This window comes from Pteropus medius, unplaced genomic scaffold (assembly GCF_902729225.1).
Source record: "Pteropus medius unplaced genomic scaffold, Ma_sr-lr_union100, whole genome shotgun sequence".
Classification (NCBI taxonomy): domain Eukaryota; kingdom Metazoa; phylum Chordata; class Mammalia; order Chiroptera; family Pteropodidae; genus Pteropus; species Pteropus medius.
Window position 1 is genome coordinate 551,338 of NW_024340699.1, and position 22,435 is coordinate 573,772.

General features: G+C 41.2%; 1 protein-coding gene across 1 annotated transcript; it reads left to right on the forward strand.

Moving 5' to 3' along the window:
* The first annotated feature begins 273 nt into the window (after positions 1-273).
* Positions 274-13,665, forward strand: LSM11 (LSM11, U7 small nuclear RNA associated). The gene is made up of 4 exons (XM_039876639.1): positions 274-765; positions 5,982-6,121; positions 7,975-8,058; positions 8,483-13,665. The coding sequence occupies exons 1-4, from the start codon at positions 324-326 to the stop codon at positions 8,891-8,893; spliced, it is 1,077 nt and encodes a 358-aa protein (XP_039732573.1). The 5' UTR covers positions 274-323; the 3' UTR covers positions 8,894-13,665.
* The last annotated feature ends 8,770 nt before the right edge of the window (positions 13,666-22,435 follow it).

A 22,435-nucleotide genomic window follows, 5' to 3' on the forward strand; every position in this document is an offset into this window, starting at 1 on the left:
GCAGACCGCCTGGGGAGTTTGTTAAAATACTGGTCCCGGGTTCCACCCTGGGGTATCTGGAGTATTAACACCCTAAGTGGTAATGATATAGATGGGGAAATACTGCATTAAAGTAGATTAACCTGTCACCCGTGAGCTGAGGCGGTGGGGGACCTGGCGGAGCTCGCCACGCACCACGCCCCCGGCGGAGCTGAGCGCGGACAGGTGCTGCCCCCCTGCGGCCGCGCCGGCGCAGCGCGTGCCCGAGCCGCGGCTGCGCAGTACCGCCCTCTGGCGGCCCCGCTCCTTCTTCCCATCGGCCTCGGCTTGCGGGCCTTTCAAACATGGAGGAGCGGGAGCGGGGGGCGAGGTCTCCTGGCGCCGGGAGCCCCGCGCGCCCGCCCAGCCCGCGGCTGGATGTCAACTCTGACAGCTTCGACCCGCTGCTGGCCCTGTATGCGCCCCGCCTGCCTCCCATCCCCTATCCCAACGCGCCCTGCTTCAACAACGTGGCCGCGTACGAGAGCTTCCTCAGGACCGGGTGCCGGGGTGGCGGGCGCGGGCGGGCGCGGGGCGCGGCCCCGGACTCGGGAGCCCCGGCCGCTGCTGGGCCCTCGGGCAGGACCCGCCGCCGTCCGGACGCCCCCGCCCCGGACCCCGAGCGCATCCAGCGCCTCCGCCGCCTCATGGTAGTCAAAGAGGAAGGGGACGGGGCCGCCAGGGAGAGCCGGCGAGGTCCGGGCCGGAGCAGGAAGGCGCCGCGCAATGTGCTCACGCGAATGCCCTGTGAGTGCGGCGGGCGCGGACGGGGGACGACGTGCCCGCCTGCTGTCCGGAAGGTGGCGGCCGAGGGACCATTTGCCGGGTGCTAGGGGCTTGGTGTATTACGGTCTGCGCGTATTGGGAGGGTTTAGGTGAAGGTTTGCAGATAATTAGCGACAGCGGGGAGGTTCTGTTTGAGTAATGTGGGGAATGGGGGCGGTCGTCTTGAGTAATGAAGGTTCTGCACGAGCCGTGGGGCAGAGTGGAAAAGTCTGTAGAGGGAATAAGGAGCTCTGGGGAGGAAGGTCTGCCAAGGTGATGGGGTCCCTGGAAGTGGCTACAAGGGAGGGGTGATGAGGAACCTTCAGAGAGCATCTGCTGGAGTGGTGGGGAGTTTGGAGAGGTGGATGGGGCCTGCAAATGGGACATCATAGGTAGGGTTTGCAGAGGTGATAAGAGGTTTGGGGACCACAGACAGAGGAGGTGGTGCACAGCCAGTATTAGGGGAATGTGTGTTTGCATAGTGGGATTTGGGATGGGATGGAGTGTGGGGAGATCCGTTGAGATAGCACAGGGGACATAGAACCTCTACACGTTAAGTGACAGCTCATTCTCCGATGCTATAAGCAGGAGAAAGGCTGCAGGCTCTTGATACACATATGTTCACATTACAAGATCACAAGTGCTAGAATGCAGCAGGCACAAAATGCTTCTAAAACACAGACACTGTTTTACAGCCACTCTACCAGGCTGGATGGCATATATATTACCATATGCGCAGGTTATTTTAAGTTCGGAATGTGTGAATGGCACAAGGGAATTTCTTGGAGCCTCCTAATAGATCCTTAGAGTAAAACTGTAAACAGCAGAGGTTGCTAATGTGTGAGTTAGGTCTTGTATAAATGGAATAATAACAGCCTAAGGTTATATCTTTTGTCATCTGGCAAGCAGTTCTGACATCTGCCCTGTGAACACAATGACCTATTTAGCCATTCAGAGCATCTGTATCCTAATAGCTAAATTGTGACATTATTAAATCACTCAGTTTGGAATGGAGGGTTGTGCTAAGCAAGGGTATATTTTGTTTCATTCCTAGAAATGTGTTATTTAAGAGAGGAACATTATGAAAAGCTGTGTGCTGTTAGGGGTGCCTTTGTTGGATGATTTACTTCCCAAGCTTAGGTTTACCCAGCTTGTTTGCTCAGCAGTAACACAAAGATGGAGTACCGTGTTCCTAAAATAAGAGCAGTTGGGGGACCTTATTTTGCCTGTACTTTTCGCCATATCAGATCTTTGAAATGCACTCCCAAGTCTCAGATTGTAACATTCATTTCCATTTTGCTAGTTATTGCTTTGCTATTGAGATTGTCAAGGAAAAGAAATATTTCTATGTAGTGGGTGCTTTTAGCTTTACTTGTGAGAGCACTTTGCTATATTGTTATGACAGAGTGTGACAACCAGCTTTGTTGACATCCCACAATAAAATATATGCCTGGAATCAAGGTCTCAGAGAATGTGCCCTAGGCACTGAAAACTGTAATCATGCCACTGGAAACAAATGGGTAGACATCACAAAGAGTTGATGATCTTTAGAAAGCAAAAAAAAAAAAAAAAGAAAAGAAAAGAAAAGAAACAAGCATGGATGAGGATTAGATTTATTCAAGAAAGAGTTCCTATAAGAATAAATTTTAGATCTTGAAATTAAGAGCATGGTTGAGGATAATAGTAATTATTTAAAAATCAGGCTCTTGAGGTGTAAGTTACATATATAGCAAAATACACCCTTTTAAAGTGAGTTGTGACAAATGTATAGTCTTGAAATCACCACCGCAGTCAAGATACAGAATAATTGCATCACCCCAAAAAGTTTCCTCATATCCCTTTGTAAGTGGAGTAATAATTTTATTGTTGCTAATTATAGCTACTGTTATTAAGCACACATGTGCTGTATTGTAGCTAACCCTTTTAGATGTATTATATCTCATTTTACCCATAGATATGACTATAGATGAGGAAACTGAGGCTCAGTTATTACCTGTTATTGCCCAGGGTCACATAACTAGTTAGTTTGCAGCTGAGAATCCTGGGTTTGTCCAATTCTGGGGCCTATATGCTTAACCATTATGCTAGTCTCAGGAGAGGGGAAGGGAGAGTACATTCTAATGTCTCCTTGCTTGATTTTGGTGTGTGGAAGGTACATATGTGAGGCAGAGGATTTGTGTCCAGAGCAGTGAGAATGGAATTTGGGTCCAGAGAGGGATTTGTTGCTAGAATGCATTGAAGAGCCAAACTAAAGAGTTTCTGTTTGACTTGGTGTTGGTAGAGAGTGGGAACCATGGTGTATATTCTTAAGCAAAAGCACTTTTAGGGCAAATGTTACTAGAAGCTAAGTTTCTCATAGTAAAATATATTTAGAGCACACGGCTTTGACTGTCTATGTTTGAATACTGGCTCTTCTACTTTCTAGCTGTTTTACTTTAGGCAAGTTGCTTAAACTCTTTAGGGCCTCAGTTTCTCATCTGTGAAATCAGGACAATAATAGAATCTACCTGTAGTTCTGAGGTTTAAATTAGTTAACACATTTAAATTATTTACAACAGTAATCTTACGTAGCACGTAGGGAAATTCTCGGTGAATGTTAAATGTCACTGTTAGGCCATCATAATGAAAAGCCCCAGGTCAGGATGCATGTAACCGGCCTGTATGAACTATTGGCTCAGCTGTTTACTAACTAGGTAAGTAACTTTGAGCAAATTATTTAAAACTTTTTGAGCCTCGATTTCCTCATCTACAGAATAAAATAATGTACATAAAGTTAAACTTAACTACAGGGTGTGGCCCATACTGAGGGCTCAGTATTAGGTAATAATTGGGTGACAGTGATGACAATGATATTGTTGGTGTGAGTGACAGGAGCTAGGAGACTGTTGTAATAAACCAATCGTCTGGTAAGGCTCTGGACGACTGTACAGTTGGTTGTGCAAAGAGAAAGTTCTTAGTTATTGAGAATCTATTGTCTGGATTTAGTGATGGGATGGCCATGAGCAGGGAGAAATAAGAGTGGAGTTAAAAATGACTTGGATTTAGAAGAGTGTGGCCCAAGCATAATAGCTTTCTTCAAAAATAAGCCTTTTTCTTTTTCTTTTTTTTGGTCGTGTTAAGTTTTTACAAGCCTGGCTCATATCCATTTGGAGTTTGTTGCAGAGGCTGCTGGAATGAGATTCAGAATGTGGAGCTCATTTTGCCTTGGCAGTTTGCTCTGATAGGTGGTGCTAGTGTTGTAGGTTTGATCACACAAGGAGAGAAATGCTTCCTGGAATTATACTTTATTAAATCTTTGGAAGAAAAAAACTCAAGAGAAAGATACAGATGTGAGAGCTGAAAGACCTGTTTGCCATTTGTTTAATTAGAATAAGAGACTGTTGTTAAGATACATGCTTTCCCTTTCTCTTTGACTTGGGAGTTTGGAGGGAGAAGTGGTACCCTATTTTCTTCCAAGTTAGTAAAAGAATGGAATTTCCACTCTTTGTAGAAACACATATGTGTATGGAGGTGAGTGGGGGCAGTGAATATGTGTAGGCGAAGGGAGTAATCCAAGCATTGTGATCAATTTCTAAGAAATTGAATTATAGAGATTTATTTCTGAATCTAGACTTTAACTAGTCATCTGACCTCATTTTATAAATGAAGAAACTTGGACTTGTAGGAAAAAAGTTACTCACCAAAGTCATACAACTAGCTATAATGACCTCAAAGTTGTTTATGATGCTTGATTTAATATAGTCTATGACACATATCCATATTCACGCACACACACACCCTTATACATCAAGCGTTCAAAGAATTGTAGAATATTGCTAGAGGTAGAGTAGATAATGGAGATCAGACCAAAGTTCTCATATTCCTTTTTAAGGCCACTGTTTCTACCACTCTGCTCCATTTATGCCTTATTGCTGAATCTTCAATCTGACACAAGCTCCTACTTCTCATATTCTAAGTCACTTTCTTCCAAGAATATTTTATTAATTTATCGCTGCCATCAATTATAAGCCAACCCATGAGTGAGGTAATAAGGAGGTCAGGAGTAACCAACTTAATTTTCCAAGCTGAAGTATGGGACTGTTGTTCTCTCTTATGCTACTAGAAACAAAACAGAGTGATTTTTTTGTTTGTTTGTTTAAAATCAAAGAATTTTGCCTGGCAAACTTGGAAGGGAAAGACTGAGACTTTGTATCCATGGGTGAGGGTGGGGGAAAAGCGAGGAGGGAGGGAGGAGGAGGAAGGAGGGAGGGAGGGGATGATGGATGGATGGATGGATGGATGGATGATGGATGGATGGATGGATGGAGAGAGGCAGAGAATGTCTGTGTGTGGTTTTCTTTTGAGATGTCGTATATAGTATAGCTAGAATATTGTGAAGGCTAAGTTAACGTGAAGTAATAAAAATGAAATTCATCCATTCCCAAGCTCTGAAAAAAAGAATCCATCATAGTAAAAGCTAAAATTATAGTCCCAGCATTCTTCTTATGAATCGTCATAATGCTTTTTTACATGATGCTTATCAGTCATCTCATAGGAGCCAGATGCTCATCAGGTGCTTTTACCCCAGCAAGGCTTGTAATACAACCAGGTCTCTGACTCCTAGTGTGAATGTGATGTACGTTGAAACACTAGTGGCTCCAGAGAGCTCATGCATGGGGTAGATCAGACTGGGGGGCCTAAAGGCCATTCTCTTGGAGGATTACATGTGTTTAAGGACAAGTGTTATAGCGTTTGTTTCCTTTAAACTTAAGGACAAGGTTTTTGGTTCTTTGGAAGGCTCAAGCTGGATATGTGTTCATGAGAATTATACTGAAAAAAGGTTGCCTTAACAAGGCAACAAACTGAGAAGAATCTAGCTGCCGATGTGTACATTTAATGTATTTCTTTTTACCCAAAAGGTTTTAAATGATGATGCATCCTAGAATCAATGGCATCATAGACTATAGGATATACAAGTGGTGAAACATTTTGATGATAGCCATTCATAGGGTTTATCCACATTCTGGTAGAATTTTGTCTCACGTCAGTGTGTTGCCTGCACTAGCCAGTAGCGTGTTATGCCTTACTGCCCACATGGTGAGGTTACCACTGTATCTCGTTGCCTTGAGTTGCTGGAGATGGTTGGGTGGTCTTGGTTGTTAATTGTGCGAATGAGAGCAGATGTTCATGCTATGCTGACTGTTCTTCTCTTGTTTCAGTGCACGAAGGCAGCCCTCTGGGTGAACTCCATCGTTGTATTCGGGAAGGGGTGAAGGTGAATGTTCACATCCGCACTTTCAAAGGACTTCGGGGAGTCTGCACAGGCTTCCTCGTTGCATTTGACAAGTTCTGGAATATGGTAAATAAGCCTTCCTCAGAGGGCTGGAGAACCTCTGAGGGGTTAAATGTTTTTTTATGTTTAAAGGATCTGACTAACCTTATTCAACGAAACGTACAGAATAACCCCAGAAGAACTAGAATCTTTGTACTCTCTTGGGCAACAAAAAACAAGTTCTTTTTATTGCTTCTTTTTTCTTAAGGCAGTAGATTTCAACCAGGGTGATTTTGCCTTCTTTCTCTCCCAGGGACATTTGGCAATGTCTGGGGACATATTTTTGATCGTCACAACTGCTGGCATCTCGTGGGTAGAGGCCAAGGCTACTGCATGTCCTACAATACACAAAATAGCCCCCCAACAACAAAAAAAGCTATCTAGTCTAGGATGTGATTAGTGCTAAGGTTGAGAAACCCAGCCTTAAGGAAAAATTATTTATTTCATCTGTTTAGTAATTTTGTATTGATTTCCTATTAAAAATACTTATTGCCTTCCCACTTTGGCTGGACATGTGCTAAGTAGTTTCAGAAAGAACTTTCCCTCTACTGCTTTTGAAAGACAGATAAGAGTAGAGGGGAAGCAGATACGTTAAAAAGGAAGACACTTTGCATAGTGTTTCTTTATGAAGGCATGTACCACCCCCGCCCCCAGCCTTCCAGAGGCTTACTGTTTAGTAGACATAGGTAGGAAAGAAGGAAAATATTATAGCACAACTATAATTTTAGGCAGTTAAAATAAGAGCCACCAGGGCTTTCTAGTGTTTCTTCTGTGTATGGTCATCATATCCAACTTTTCTTTTCCCTGTGTTTTATCTTCATCCATGCATTCCCCTGGATAATAATAATAGTTGTTGATATTTACTAAGCACTTATTATATGCTAGATACTATGCTAAGGACTCTATATATATTATCTCAATGAATGAATTGTAAGTCTTCTTCTGTTCCGTTTCACAAATGAAGGAATTAAGGCTAGTGATTTTGGGAGATTGGTCCAGATCAAACTGATAGTAAGTTGAAGTACCAGGACTTTAACCTAGGTTTTTCTGACTTCTGAGACCATAATGGTTTCAACTGATATGGAATCAGAAAACCTGGATTTGAATCCTAGCTTTACCACTTGGTAGCTGTGTGACACTAGGTAAGATAACTTCTCAGAGGCTCAGTTTTCTCACCTCTAAAATGTAAGAAAAAGTATTTTATTATAATTTTACATTTGAAGGAAAAAGATTTAAGAGAACATATTTGATGACAGTGATGGTAATAATAATACTGCCAGCTTATATTTGTATGATGATTTACACTTTTCAAAGTAATTTCTTATACACGATCTCATCCTAACAGCTGTCCTGTGAGGTTGATGTCTCAGTGATGAGAATTCTCTAGTAATTCAGTGTGTAACCCTGGTCAATCTCTGTTAATTCCTGTCATAAAACATAGAATCTGGAAAGGGAAAAGAAGCAGTAATGTTTCTCAAAGTGGGATCTAAGGCCTTCCTGCATCAGAATCACCTGGGGTTTCTGGTTAAAACAGTTCCTGGGCTTCATCCCAGACCTACTGAATCTGAATCTCTAGGAGAATAGCCTTGGATTTATGTTTTATTAAGCTTCCTAGGTATTTATGCACACTTAAATTTAAGAACCTCTACTATGCAGTTATAAAAGCCCCTTACCATAGAAGAGACTCATATAGTTGTAGTCACTTGGAAATCCTACTCAGAGGGTGCCAGGGATTACCATTTTTTTCTGCCCAAGAGCCGAGACACCTGTTTAGTTCTGCTACAATTAGATGTTATTCTGCCTTTTAAATTTTTTCCTAAAAGCTATAAAAATAATATATATAACTGCCTCATTTTTCCCTTTTTGGGCTGTTTCTCTAGGCACTTACTGATGTGGATGAGACCTACCGAAAGCCTGTTCTGGGCAAAGCGTATGAGCGGGATTCTTCATTGACTCTCACAAGGGTAGGCAGTTTCTCCTGATTCCCTGAGTACCCAGCATGTTTTCAGGCTTAGGAATTAAGATCGCTGAGTCCAGTGACCAGGGTTTCCTAGCCAGGTATGCCTGGACCAAGGTCTTTATTAGTCTCTCTTCTCATGCATCCAGCTAACCTCAAATAAGCCCCTGCTTCTGACCTGCATATTATTTGAGTAACAAATAAGGCTTAAAAATCTTTCCATTTTCTACCATAGAAATAAGTAGGTGCCTTTTCTTTTGACATACTTAGTAATTTGTCTGAGTTATGGCTAGAAATAGAAAATTCATTACTAACTTTTTAAAAATTGCAAAGCAAGTAATCCACAGAGTATAATTAAGGAATCTGGCCTTTTTTCTGTGTATTGAAAGGATGATGTTAAAGGCTAACATTTGTCATTGCTTTCCTTGTAGCTGTTTGATCGGCTGAAACTTCAAGATTCCTCCAAGAAGGAAGTAGATTCTAAGTCTGCAGTCGAAGACTCTACTTTGTCCAGATACTCCCAGACATCCACTTGGAAGGTAGCTTCAGTGTGGGGAAGAGGAGACACTGACCGGGGCTCACGCAAGCATTCCCGCTCTGCCCCTTCTTCCCTACAGGCATCTACAAGGGAGGAGTCCAGGTCAGAGCTGTCAGGGAGGACTGTGGGGACAGAAGGGTCTAGTGGGGGAGGTACCTTTTCCAGGGCTACCACCCTTTCCAGGGGCCAGCCCCGTAAGAAAAAGCGAAAGCCTAAAGTGGATTACCAGCAGGTATTCACTAGACATATAAATCAGATTTTCATTCGAGGTGAGAATGTCCTGCTGGTTCATCTTGCACAGTGACTAGCTCACCCTCACTTGAGCTTTCGTTTTTTAGGAGTAAAATGCATGAATTGCTGCTATGCTGTATCCTAGTATCCCAGTGAAACCCTGAGTTAGAATGATTCCCTCTGGTACTGCACGTGCTGAGGAGAGAGCCAGGCTTGGGCTCTCTGGGAGACGAGCTCCTTCAAGGGGAGAGAGGCCTTGGGAGGGTGAGCGTTCGCATTACTATCAAGGCAAAAACTGCACTTGGGTACACACATCTTGTTTGGTATTATGGTCTACCTCAGACACTCAAACCAAATGTAAGATCTTCCATTCAAATCAGGGGTCATGGTATGAACTGAATTCACTCCGCAGACTCTAGAGCATGGTGGCGGGAAGCGCACCTCAAAAAGAATGGTCTCTGTTCTGAAAACTAGTGCCCTGAGTACTCAAGAGTTTGGTTCTGAGAGTAGCAGTATGAGTTGCCCTGGAGCCCTGTACCCACATCTTGTAACTGATCATTGAATTTTGCTCTACACTGTTCTCTCGATCAAGAAATGTAATCTGTTATCTTTGGTTATCTATAAGATCTAAGAAAGCTACCAACTTATGTAAGGGTGGAATTTGAATAGTTGCTGTGCTCAAAGCAGCCCTCAGTGAACGCCATTTTTATCCCTCTCATTATGAAAAGGAATATGGGACCTCAGCAGTCTTCCCTTTACCAGAGGTAGCTTCTGTGAATGGCATGCCAGATGGGACTATAAGATGTTTGTGTGGTGGCTTCTTGACTTTCTAACATCTGTGGCATGGTGCTAGTGCATGTACCGTATGTCTTGCCCCTCTGTGACCTGTCCTGTGAGCTTTATGGCAGGAGACTGTGACCTTCATGTCTGGCTTCAAAGAGTTCTGCATGAACTCAGTTAGACACATGCATCACACAGCTGAGAGTCCCCTTCCCAGGCAGGGCTGGCCCTGTGTAGAATGTCTTTCCAAATGATTTTCCATGAAATAGGGGTGGTAGTTTTATTCCATGTGTCAGGCCAAAGAGATTCTCACAAACTATAGTGGTTGGTGTCTGTAAGGGACACTTTACTCACAGCCTGGCTTCAATAACAGGAATACCATACCACTCTCTAATACTACTTGAATCATGTATTATTTTTCAGTCACCAATGCAGAATAGGCTATAGCTTGACACAGACTCCGAGGCAATATTGATTTTTTTTGTTTTGTTAGTTTATATTTGGTTTTATTTTAGGTAACTCATGTTCAAAGTGTGAAGTAGCTAACTAGTTAAAATGCTTGAAAAGAAAAATTTCCCGTGCTATATTTGTTGTTTAACTTACATAAGCCTTCTGAGAGCAGGGTGAATAAAGTTTGTGGAGCTAGGACTCCTGGTCCTTCTGCCAGCTGGGTCCCTGGCTCATTGTATAATGAATGAAAAGAGAACAGACTTAACCCCTCTGTGCATCAGTTTTTCCTCATCAGACACCTACCTCACATAGCAGTGAGACAAAGACTCTTAGGAAGACATTTTACCGTCTCTAAACATGTTTAAGTGCCATGAGTAATTTTTACTAACTCTTGTGTCACAGTTTGGTAAGAACCCTGTCTTAAGAGCAAGGCAGGTGCTACATACATAAGAAAGTGATCTCTGTAGGTGTCAGAATTATGATCTTGTTGTGTCAGACGGCAGTGTTATCTTCAGGAACTATTATCATATTCCATTCCTTCCTCCAAAGGGGCAGCGGAAGTTTCAGAAGCATATCTTCAGTAAGAGGAGAGTAACATTGCTTTGCTGCTCCCCTTGCATCTCAGCCTTCACCCTTTTCTGAGTATCAGAAAGAATTCCCCTGAACTTTTCAGGGGGTTATATGATAGTACTAAAGGGAGAATGAGCATCTAAAAATGATTCATCCCCAAAGGGGAATTTGTGGAAATTGTTTTATTTATGTTTATTGTAAAATGCATTTTAAATATACTTTTTAGAGCCACAGCAGTTGCATTAAACATTTAGACAGATCCTGGGTCACAAATTTGAACAGTCATCTTTGAATCTGCCAATCTAATCTCTTCTAAATAGGGCGTCTAAATCTCAGTTCTCCAGTTATTAGTCACCAGGTACCCCTGCCTCTACCTCTACCAGCCTCCCTGTTTGGCCGTCCACATCTGTCTGCCATCTTGTCCCTCAGCTAGAAACTGTAATGGATACTAAATTTTCCCAGTAAAGTAGAAATTTGGAATCAAAAGAAATATTATCAATTTCCATTCATTATAGTGGCTGATTAAATCTAACCTAATTTATTTTAAACACATTCTGGTTTTCATGTTTGCATATAATTTTCATATGTCCATATAAAGATTGATTTACCACTTATCTGCCCAACTTAACAATTCTGGCTTTGAAAATTATTTTAAAACTGCATGTGATCTGTCTTATGTGTCTATTTATTTGTTTGTTTTGGACACCGATTTTGGAATAAACTGTCTGATGGTAAATGTGCTAATTTGTACAAAGCATGATAATTTTTTAGAGAATTGTTTATTATTGGAGAAATTTTCCATAAGGAAGAAAAAATAGGTCCTAACAATGTATATGCTGCTCTAAAAATGTGATCATCTAGGACGTTGTAGTTGCTATGGCAATAACTGATGTTTTCCTCAGGAGAACGAGAGAGAAAAGGAAAGCAACAGCTAGAATGGTAAGAGTCCTAGAGACCCCCCACCCCCAGCTCACCTGAGGGGGTTTCTAAGCAGCCGAAGTGCAGCAAAACTAGTTTCTAGTGTTCTCCAGGGATTTGAGTTTGGGAAACTTGGTAGGAATAGTACTTTTGAACATCCAACTTCAGTCCTTCAAAGTAATCTCTAAACATGGGAATGTGTTTCCCAGACAATTCAAAGGGCATACCCATACAGTTGTTGAGGTCTTCTTAGGAGTTGCCAGCTTTGTTAGATAAGAACAAGGGATTGAGAAAAGGAAGGTACAGTTTCACACCCAGAATGATTTCATGTGCCATTCTTTGCACATAGAGGTTATTCCACCCCTCTTCCACTAGGAGAACTTGAACTTCAGGTTGTATGTTCTAGTATTTGGGAAGCATTTATACACTTCCCTTCAGAAATCATCTTACGACAGGGGGGCCGTTGGTGAGGTGGTTTGCCAGAGTTAGCAGTGTCCAGTTAGTAGCCTGCTGTCTGTGCATGGTGCATGTCAAATCAGAAAGCCTAGAAATGATTAGCAATAAAGTCTAGGTGCATGGGAATCCTTGCTATGAGTTGTTGGTGAATCAAGAGGGGCTATGTCTGTTTTCATGATGAAACCATCCAGGAGTACCTTTACTGATTGTCAGGTCATGAGCTGTGAGCTGCCTGTAATCCTCAGAAGCTTTACAGAAATGTGGGTGTACTGCTTCCATCCTTTGAGAAAAAGTAGAAGCCTAACTTGATGCAGAGTAGACTTGTTTTGCTATTTGCACTATTACTGAAATAGCTGACATGGGTAAAAAAGAATAAATTCTATAAAATACTTCTTTAAATTTTGTCTAAATTTTGCTTTTAGGAAAAAATTAAAATTATTCAAAGACAGCTAGCTGTCACTGGTGCTGCCCCAGAGCTTTCCAATCCTTTATGTATTTTTTATGAATGAAATACTTGCTGTAGGAAGGTCAAGATTTATATAAGAGTATAATGGTATATATAATGGTTGGTTTTGCAGCTTTTGTAATTTTTCTTTTTCTGTGCCAGATATAGTATACAGTCGACTCTTTTTCACTAACTTCTGTTCACCAACTTGTATTTTTCTGGGCAATAATCCCCAAAAGGCTTTTCTTAGTGATTGTAAAGCAAGACTATCTTATCTGGGCCTGTGTTGCAAAGGTGGGTGGTTTGTCATTACTTTCTGGTAAATTGGGTTGATGGATATAAGATAAACCTTTGGGGTTCCTGTCAGTTTCCTGGGCTTTGAGGAAGGGTTGGTTCTTCTTTACTCTCTGTCTTTTGAGTATTTTTCAAATATTTGTAAGTTCTCTTGCACTCTGATAAAAATGAAAGCTCTCTGTCAGGGAATGGCTTTGGATGGTTTGGAGATCTAGGGGGAAAAATAAGTACACCTGAGACCTTCAGTTGGCCTTTTATTTATTTATAATAAAAAGTAGTTTGATAAGCTACCAGAGTTAGTGTTTCTTTAAAAACACTCTCTGAAAAGATGGGAACTGTCCCTATAGGAAAGCTATAAAAGCTATTCCCAATACATTGCAATTGCTTTTGATTTTTAGTCTTTCGGAGCAAATGTCTGATGTTATGTCTGATGTTATATTTTTAGAGCTGTGGGGAAAAAATGTCTAAAAAATGTAAGGGATATGATTTAAACAATGATTACCTGGGTGAATTATGTGTGAGCCAGGTTTTAGGGCAGCTGTCCAGTTCTTTTTCTGTAATCCGGACTATAAAGCCGATAGTAAGCGATGTCTTGAAAAGTGATTTACTTATTTCATAATGACATCTAAAGACATTAGCCTTCTGGGCTACCCTGGGGATACCCCCCCATACCGTGACTTATTAATATTTTTTAGGCAAGGCTAAACCTGGATGACTATAAATTTATAGTTTTTCTACTCATATACCAGCTGCTAAAAGAAAAACCATGACTTGTAATCTTGTCTTGAAATTACTCCTAATTGTTACGTTCACCTAACCCCTTCCTGTTTAGGGAGGATTGCTGCTAGTAATATCAGTTTGCAGTTGTTCTGCTTTAGGTATGTGTCATATGGGAGTCTGGAAACTGTAATAAATATGATTGTATTAATGTACTGGCTGCTTTGTCTGCTGATTTGGGGGTGTGGGGAGAGACAGCAAGGGAGTCTGTTACCAAGTGAAGACACGGACCTAGAAAGTTAAAACATCTCAAGCCTTCTGCAGTCTCACTGTTGTAACCTTTTGTCTTTTCTTTACCAAAGCACACACATCTAGATCCCTATTCTTTGAGGAAGCTTTGTTCTTTCAAGTTTATTTGAAGTTCATGCTTAGAAAAGAAACTTGGCCTACATTGTAAATTATCTCGTCTAAGCCTCAGGCAATGGTAATTGCCCTGTGAATTTATTCCACCTAATAGCCCACTGGCACTAATCCACTGTCTTCATGAGATCACCACTGACTGCTCCCCTCTGAGTATTTTGCCACATCTGACTAATGGATCCTCACTGCTTCCAGAAATATTTGAATTTGCCACCATCTTTCCTCTGTGCATGTATAGGAAGTTGAACTGCCCAAAGATTTGCCACATTGATTACTTGATTTCCTCTGTATGCTTCCAGAACTGAGTCTCCTTGGTAAGAGAGACAAATGAAAATCACATGGATTCTTAGGGAAACCTCAAGTTAACTGCCAAGACCCAATTCCCCACTTTCAAAGAATATGTTATTAAGTTGGGCTCAGCTGACATACAGGAAATTTCAAACCACCAAAGAAGTGGAAGAAAGGGAGACAAGACCCAAAGGCTTCAGTTCTGGCTCTTGCTTGTTTGTTTCGTCTTTCAAAGATTTCTGATTAAATGAGAATGTCCTCATTAATCAAAATAAAGGCAGAAGAATTAGCTAGTTTGACATTTAAAATACACAATGACAGTGAAATATTAGCAGGAGAATGGAAGCCAGTGGAATGACATATACCTGTCACTCTTTCCTCATGCTTTCTGGATAGGAGTGGCAAGGAAAGAAAAAAAATTTTGCCCACCTACTTTCTCTCCTTGGATAAAAGTGAAGTTGTTTTTACTCTTCTCAGTTACCACTAGGTGGCAGTGGGTTAAAGAGAACTGCTTAAGTAGAGATCCCAGAAGGACCTGCATCTCCAGATCTCCAGTCACTGTTACATTTAATTGTTAAATGCTCACCAGTCTGGACTGAGATAATCAGGAGAAACAAGCTATAATCAACTCAAGTAGCAACATAAGCATTTCTTACCAATATTAAACATACCTGATTTAAAGCTTAGGAAGCCCGACTCATGGCAATCAGCCATTGAATGCGCTCGAGGAAGAGAGGTTAAGAAAGAGATAGCCTATTGTCCACTGTTTTAGACAGTCTATTCTGACATCATGGGATTCCTCCTTTCTTCTTGGAATACTGTCATTTCTACCCAGCCTCTTCCCACTTGCTGGCCAGGGATCACCAAGGAAAACTATCTTGATGCTCCTGTTTCTAAGCCACTGTCAATTTTGGAAACAATTCAGTTTCACCCAATGATGATGCCTGAGAGTCCATTTGTGAGAAAGGCTGCAGCTCATATGATTCCATAACCAGAACTGAGTCTCCATTCCAAAGCAGCAAGCAAATATGCTCTTGAGTCAAAGGAAAATTTTAATACACAGAAAAGTCTATAGTTTTAGGCTGGGCACTGGGGCAGAAGGGGTGGGTGGAAAGTGCAAATAAGTCTCCTAGCACTTCATGTCAAGACCTTCAAAGACCTTCCCCTGTCTATCTCAAAAAATCATTTCCCAACAGCCTACGATGAAGAGGAACACAGTATGTGAAATAATAAATAGGTATTGGTCTTCAATTGAATCAATAAAAATAAGATCACAATAAAGAGCTTTATCTCATGCCTTTCTGTACGTTAGCAGCTTGTACCACATTTCACTCAATCATGCTATGAAGGGGAAGAGGACAGAAGATGCAATAGGCAATACTGTCATTTTCGAGGATTTCAGCTGAATGCCAAGCATATAACGTGCATTACCTCGTTCAGATACAACCGCCGTGAGAGGAAGATTTTGTTCCTATTACATATAGGAGAGAACTGAAACAGGTTAAGTAACTTGCCAGCGTCTCTCTGCTAATAAATGGCAAATTTGAAATTCTTTAGAGATCTGTCTGTCTCTTAAGTTTGTTAGCCAATTACTCCTTAAAAATATTAAGTTTGTCAGGCATTGACCAGGAAATTTTGAGGGCAAGCTGAGTCATCTCCTTAGACTAATCAGATACCAGAGGGCTGAGTTAAAATATGGCTTGTTGGTTTGCTCAGGTGTCTCTAGTCTCTTCTGATTCACACTGCTCTTTGAGTAGAAGTGGACACTCACACAAGGCTTCATGGCTTCCAGACAGGATGAGGGTGGTGGGCATCCCCAAGGCAATAAGCCGGCTATGGCACCAGGAAGGCTGCCAAGTGAATGCCAGAAGATATTTCTCCCACCAGTTAGTTTTGCTGTAGAGGGGGTATCAGCCCAATAGTCTTGTTAAAAAGACGGTGAAGTGACTCATGGTCTTCCTAGCTCTTCAGTATGTATTTAGAAAGTCTGCCATCCCTTTCTTTCGATTATTTTGCCACACTTGGGAAGAATGCTTTCTCTTGGTCTTGACTATAAATTCGTTTTATTAAGCTCTTCTCCAGGCTAAACTATGGATATGCTAAAGCTACAGAAAAATAAAGGACACATAGTCTTTCTTCTGAGACCTAAATGGAGGCACAAGCAGAAAGGTTTGGCAAGCCGTCTGTCCATCTTGTAAAATTTCCTTTCAACTAGACAATGTGTTAATTTTCAGAATATGGCAATTCTGAGAGGACCTCACTCTCCTAGGCCCTTTCACTAGTTACTTCTGAGCCTCAGTTTCCTGGTCTCTGAAATAGGGATAACAATACCTGCCTCACAAGGTGGGTGATGGAAAATGCTTGGTCCAGAGAGCAAGGATTTAATGCCATTCATGCTGTGATAAGCTTGCTGTGTGATGCCAGACCAGGCCTGGCAAACAAATGGACACAGCAGCATGTTGTCATCCTTTTCTCTAGCACACAGGTGTTTGAAAGATTCTTCCCAGGCTGCCTGAGTTCTCCACTGTTCCTCACTTGGCTTTTCCTGGGTTAAAACTTCAGAATATCATCAACTTCCGCAATGCTGGGAGAGCAGTGTGCTCCCCCAGGAATGACATTAGGCACCACGGGACATTCATTAGTCGAGGTTACGGAAGGACCACAGGGCACTGGAATGGTAATTTCCTACATGGGACCCCAGTGACCCAGGGTGAGCTAGCTCAGCTGGTCTGAGCATGTGGCTAATGAGAGAAGGGTCATGGTTTCACTCCTGTGTGGGCCAATTAGTGTCACGTGGAAAAGCACGCTCCAGGGTCATCAGACAGCAGCCTTACATGTGTGTGGCTCTGGTCACCAGAATGGCTCAGTGTAGCCATCATCACTATGAGAAACTCAACCCAAAACATACATCTTCTTTCTTATTATTATGTAGCCTATTGTTTCCAAAACTGGGTCATTTTCAGAGCATCTTCATGATTTTTGCCTTATCCTAAATTGACTACTGCATTTTTATTTATTCAACACTTTAAATTGATTTACTTTTTAGCTTACATTTAAAAGGGAGCTGTGTATCACTACCATCAATGGAAAATTTGGAAATTTACCCTAAATTGAAAGTACACATTAAAATAAATGTATAACTATTAAAATTAAAATGTTTATCTTCATCCTATCTGCAGATGCCCCCTGAGCCAAAAGTGGTCAATGTACTGTGTGTTAATGTTGCAGGTATATAACCTACATGTTTTATATAATACATTGTTCTATAACAAAGTGTTCACATCGCCAAAAAATATTATAAAGCAATTGCTTTAAATGGGAAGAGTTGGGATCAGGGACTAGGGAGTTTCACACTTGAAGTGATAAAATTATTCTTGCAAGAATTTCAACTGCAAAGGTCTTTCTAATAGCCATAAATGTGTAGCTATAAAATGTAAGCTCTGAACAAATCCAGGGTTTAATTTACATCTAGCTTTTGCTCAAAAGTCATGGCTTTCATTCGCACTCTCCACTGCTATTATCATTAACACTGTGCTTCTTACACATTCTTATCATTATCGCCTGTTTTATGATAAACAAAGCACAAACATGCAAAGCAAATGTGTTGACTGTACATCCTTGTTCCCTTCCAGTAATGAGCCAGTTCCTGCTAATCTCCCCAGTTGGCCCATTCCTTATGGAGCTCAAGATTCAACCAATAGTGATGTTGGTAATAAAAATGTATTCCCTAAATTAATTGAGCATGTTATAGCCAGTCCAGTTATGAAAATGTGCACCGGAGGACAAATACACACACACACACACACACACACACACACACACACGGCGGCCTCCTCAGGGTAGAGAGAGAGCCTGGCCACTCCCATTTTTGAGGTTCCCAATACATTAAAAAATGAAGAAATGTCAAAGCGGAGTTGTAAAAGTTGAGTATTGGTTGAATGGTGGACAGCTTTCAGTCCTCTCGGTGTACCTGTGAATGGGTCTGCAGCCTCATTTAGAGGTAGAGCCCCAGGTCTGAATGTGAGGTCTCAGTGACTATAAGGACCGAAGGGCCGTCCCTTCCTGCCCCCAGGTCAGAAGACGAGCTCCGGCCAGAAGCAGTGACTTAAATAGGCACCTAGGTTCAAATATAAGGCAGAGCGTGACATTTGGCAATGTGGAAATGCAAAGTCATCTGGGGTGTAGAAAGTTGGGACGGTGAATAGCTTTCACATTCCTTTTCTGTCCCCCTCACCCCGTGGATTCTCGCTACTGTCACTCCTGTTATTGCAGTGCCGCTTCCTACTCTGACAGCTTTTACATCATCCTTGGAAGGCCATTAATTGATAGTAAGGGCCAGACCATTTCATAAGTGCCAGAAGACTTACTTAGACCAGAAAATCAAAATACTAAGAAGCAGGACTGCAATAATAGCTTTCTTTGCTTCACATGGACCCAATGACTTCAACCCCAGAACTCCTCTGGATGACCGTGCATGTGCACACACGGTCAAGAGCAGGGAAGCACTCCATGCCGTTGGCATCTCCAGTGTTCTCATTGCACACTACTTGCTGGAACAGTCAGATTGTGTAATTGGGGAGTGTTGCGTATGTATTTATATAAAATAGTACCAAAATGGTATTTACCGAACAACGCTTTGTTAGGATTCTGTTTGTATGGCCTTGTCCTAAGACTGATGCATACTTGTGATCTTTACCTCTGAGGGCTTGGAAAGTGATTAGTTCATTTAGAATTCTTTGCGAGGAATCTGAGGCCCGCGTTACAGCCTCTTGTCTGCCCTTGCCAGGTCTAATTATGCTTCAGCAAGTCTTCTTACCCGGTGCTCCCCTGTCCCCAGAGTTCATGCGTTGCTCCATGAAAAGTATTTTGGCAGAAGGTACCTTCTCCTGTCCTGGAAGTCATCTGTTACATACTTTTATATATATGTATATATATATAAATAATGTCGTTTTAATAGACCAATATTTTGACATTAAACCAAGAGCGATATAGAGATTTCAATTCCAAAATGATTGGGAGACACTGTTTTAAACCCTCATGTGCCAGAAGAAGATTCTGAATGTTTCCCCTCAGCTACACCTTCCACATCAGTCCTGGAATATAACCCTCAGTGACCATACCTCAAATCTAGGCTTTCTTGCACTGAGCGGGAATTCAAAAGTTAATACTAACTCTTCATTTTGAAAGATATTACCAATGATCTAGTAGACTTCAGCCACAGAGATCTTACCAGAACGTAATATGCCTAGGGGCTCATCCTGCACAGGAATGCCAAACAAGATGCCACGTAGCATCTTAAATTACATAACTGATGCCTCAGTTCTTGGGGTAGCTGGAACCTCTGAGCCAGTCACCTCTAGCCACAAGCAAGCATCAATGGCTTCATCAGGGTCCCTCTGAGGTGGCTGAATGAGACAAGCTACAAAGGTGTGGGCCATGGTTATGTGAACGTGGACCCTCAAGAGCCCGATGACATCCACATTGTTATGCTCCATATCAAGAAGCTGAGTACAGCAGCTAAGAAGTTGCTTTACATCTCAAAGCCAGTGGTAACATATGCTACTGCCCATCATAGGCAAAGGCACAGGGAACCTACTGAAGGAGTTCGTATTCTAGGTGTCCCAGATGTTAGCACCAGCAATGTAATTTGCAGGGCCCAGTGAAAAATGAAAATGCGGTGCCACTTGTTCAAAAGTCACTTCAAGATGATGACAACAGAGCATTAAACCAAGTATGGGGTCCTTCCAAGCATCCATGTACAAGAAGCACAGCACCAGGCTAAAGTGGAGCCACTCAGAAGTTCAGCAGGGGTGAGGAGAGGGCCAGGGGGTTCTTGGTTGGCACAGCACCAAATCTGTCCACACGTATTGGATTCTTCCCTCTGTGACTGACATGCATGTTCAGTGGTGTCCATGATGGCTGTGCTTAGTAACTAGGCATGAGTGGTCTACGAATTAAAGCATTACCATTATTTTGAAATACTTTATTTGAAAAAATCTCCAAAGACTTGAAATCTATTCACACAATCTCAGAAAATTTCAACAGTGCAATTGTCAATGAAAGAAAAGGAAGACTGTCAGTATCTTTAAATATGATTCAAATGTAAAATTTGGAATAGTTTCAAAAAATGTTTTATTTTTTTTTATATCACTTACTTGGGTGAACAAAGTTTATAGTCAGTGATAACTACCAAGAATTTGGAGAGATCATGATTAAAAAGTCTTGATTGGATTAAAAAATCTTCATCAGGAATCGCTATTTCAGCCATAAAACCTGATATTAAAAAGCTGTATTCATAAAAAGCAAATGCAAATTTCTCATTAAAAATTAAAGAGATATTTTGTAGAATTTTTATATAAACTCAGTATTTAATACCTTCCCTAAATTTTGAATTTTATTTCTTATAATTATATAAAATAAAGAAAGAATAACGAAGGCTTTTGCTAGGCCCCATACGGATTTCCCAAGTCCTCTCCATTTTACCCTAGAGTATACCTTAAAATATTAGCATTTTCTATGTGTGTTACAAAGTAAAAAATGTTGAAAGCAGCATTTCTCTGGAATCTAAAGCAACTCACCTGCTTTTGCCCACTGGTGGTGGCAGAGATTTTACTTGGGAAATTAAGGCCTGACTGAAATAGGATTCAATCATGGTGACAATTAATAGTACTTCATAGAGCTGTTGAAATGATTACTTGAGATACCATATGTATAGTGCTCAGAACAATGCCTGGAATATTGGAAATACTCAATGGCATCTTGGGTAACCAATAAGTTGACAAATTCTATTGATTCTGTCTACAGTGCCTCGGCTCTGTTCTTGACCTTACTTTCTATTCCTCCTATTCCACCCCATTGTAATTTAGCATTTTATCACTGTTCATGTGACAGTAATATTAACCTCTTAATTTGTCTTTAAGATTCCAGTGTCTTCATTTCGGACCCATCTGGTTCAGTCGAGGCACTTTAGGCAGCAAGTAACAGAATATCCAGCTTAAACTTATCCTTTCATACACTGAGACCTTCAAAGTTTCCAGAGTTGGTTCAGGAACTCAACAATATCAGGGCTCAGCTTTTTAGAGAGAGAGAAAAGGAAGGAGAGACAGAGACAGAGGGGAGAAATTGCCTCTGTGTGTGTGTGTGTGTGTGTGTGTGTGTGTGTGTGTGTTGTTTGTTTTGCCTTCCCCCCTCATGGTTACCTCCACTCATGAGGACATCCAAAAGCATGGAGGGATAGGTTGTTCTTATGTATTTCCTTTTCTCAGAGTGGAAAATTCTTCCAGAAAGCCTCTTAGAGTTCCTCAGAACACATCTACCTTAAACCAGTCATAGGCAAAGAACAATGAGATTATAAGAATTGATTTAGACATCTCATCATTTATCACTGGGCCTAGCCTACCTCCCCTGGGCATGGAACTAGTCCTATACCCAGACAGAATTGGGATTCTGATAGCCAGGAAAGAGTGATGGCTGTTGGGTAAACAACCAACAATCCCTTCTATACATCACTGGCAGATTCATCAAGCATTTCCCATTAGAACAAGAATACGCAATCTGTGGAGTCCCTTCACCTGGAATTAAGTGTTTGAGCCCTAATCTGGCAGACAAGGTCAGATTTCATAAGCAAAATCCTCTTTGATCATTCTATTCTTTTATAGCTCCTCATCACTTTTGTAATTGTACGTGAGTTTAGGGTAGTGCAAAACTAGTATCTCTACCCAACTAATTTTAGAATAAAAACTCTATTTGGACCTTGTCTGCTTTGCTCATCATTATACTCAATACCTAACACAGTAGGTATTCATAAATATTTGTTGAGTAGATGAATGTCTATACCTGTCAAAAGAAGCAAGCAGCAATTTTAACATTTAGATATTTAATCTGGCAAAAGTAGGTCTCTATGTAGCTATCAAAAGAGGTTGAAAGAATTTGGTACCTCAACATCACCAACATTTTGTTAAAGGACTAATTGCCAAGCCCTGTGTACACATGGGACCATTAGTAATTCTGTAGCTATGCAAATTAAAACAGTGATGTATGATTTATAGCTTTAATAACATTCTGAAGGCTCTTAAATTTTAATCACTTGCAACATCCTTTTTAATATTCAATTACTTTATTAACTAATTAGGTCACTTGCTGAAAAAGCACATAAGGCTGGTGCTATTTTAATATCAGCTGAGCCTCACAAAATACCTTTGAAATGGTGCAAATGGTTTATTTATTTTAAACAGATCATTAAGATGCTATAATTAATAAACCAATTATGAAAAAAGG

Bases quoted from the DNA above. Each gene is read 5' to 3' on its own strand.
- LSM11 (XM_039876639.1), top strand. From the start codon at position 324: ATGGAGGAGCGGGAGCGGGGGGCGAGGTCTCCTGGCGCCGGGAGCCCC. The intron at 6,122-7,974 runs GTAAATAAGCCT...CTGTTTCTCTAG, and splicing joins TTGACAAGTTCTGGAATATG to GCACTTACTGATGTGGATGA. The intron at 8,059-8,482 runs GTAGGCAGTTTC...CTTTCCTTGTAG, and splicing joins CTTCATTGACTCTCACAAGG to CTGTTTGATCGGCTGAAACT.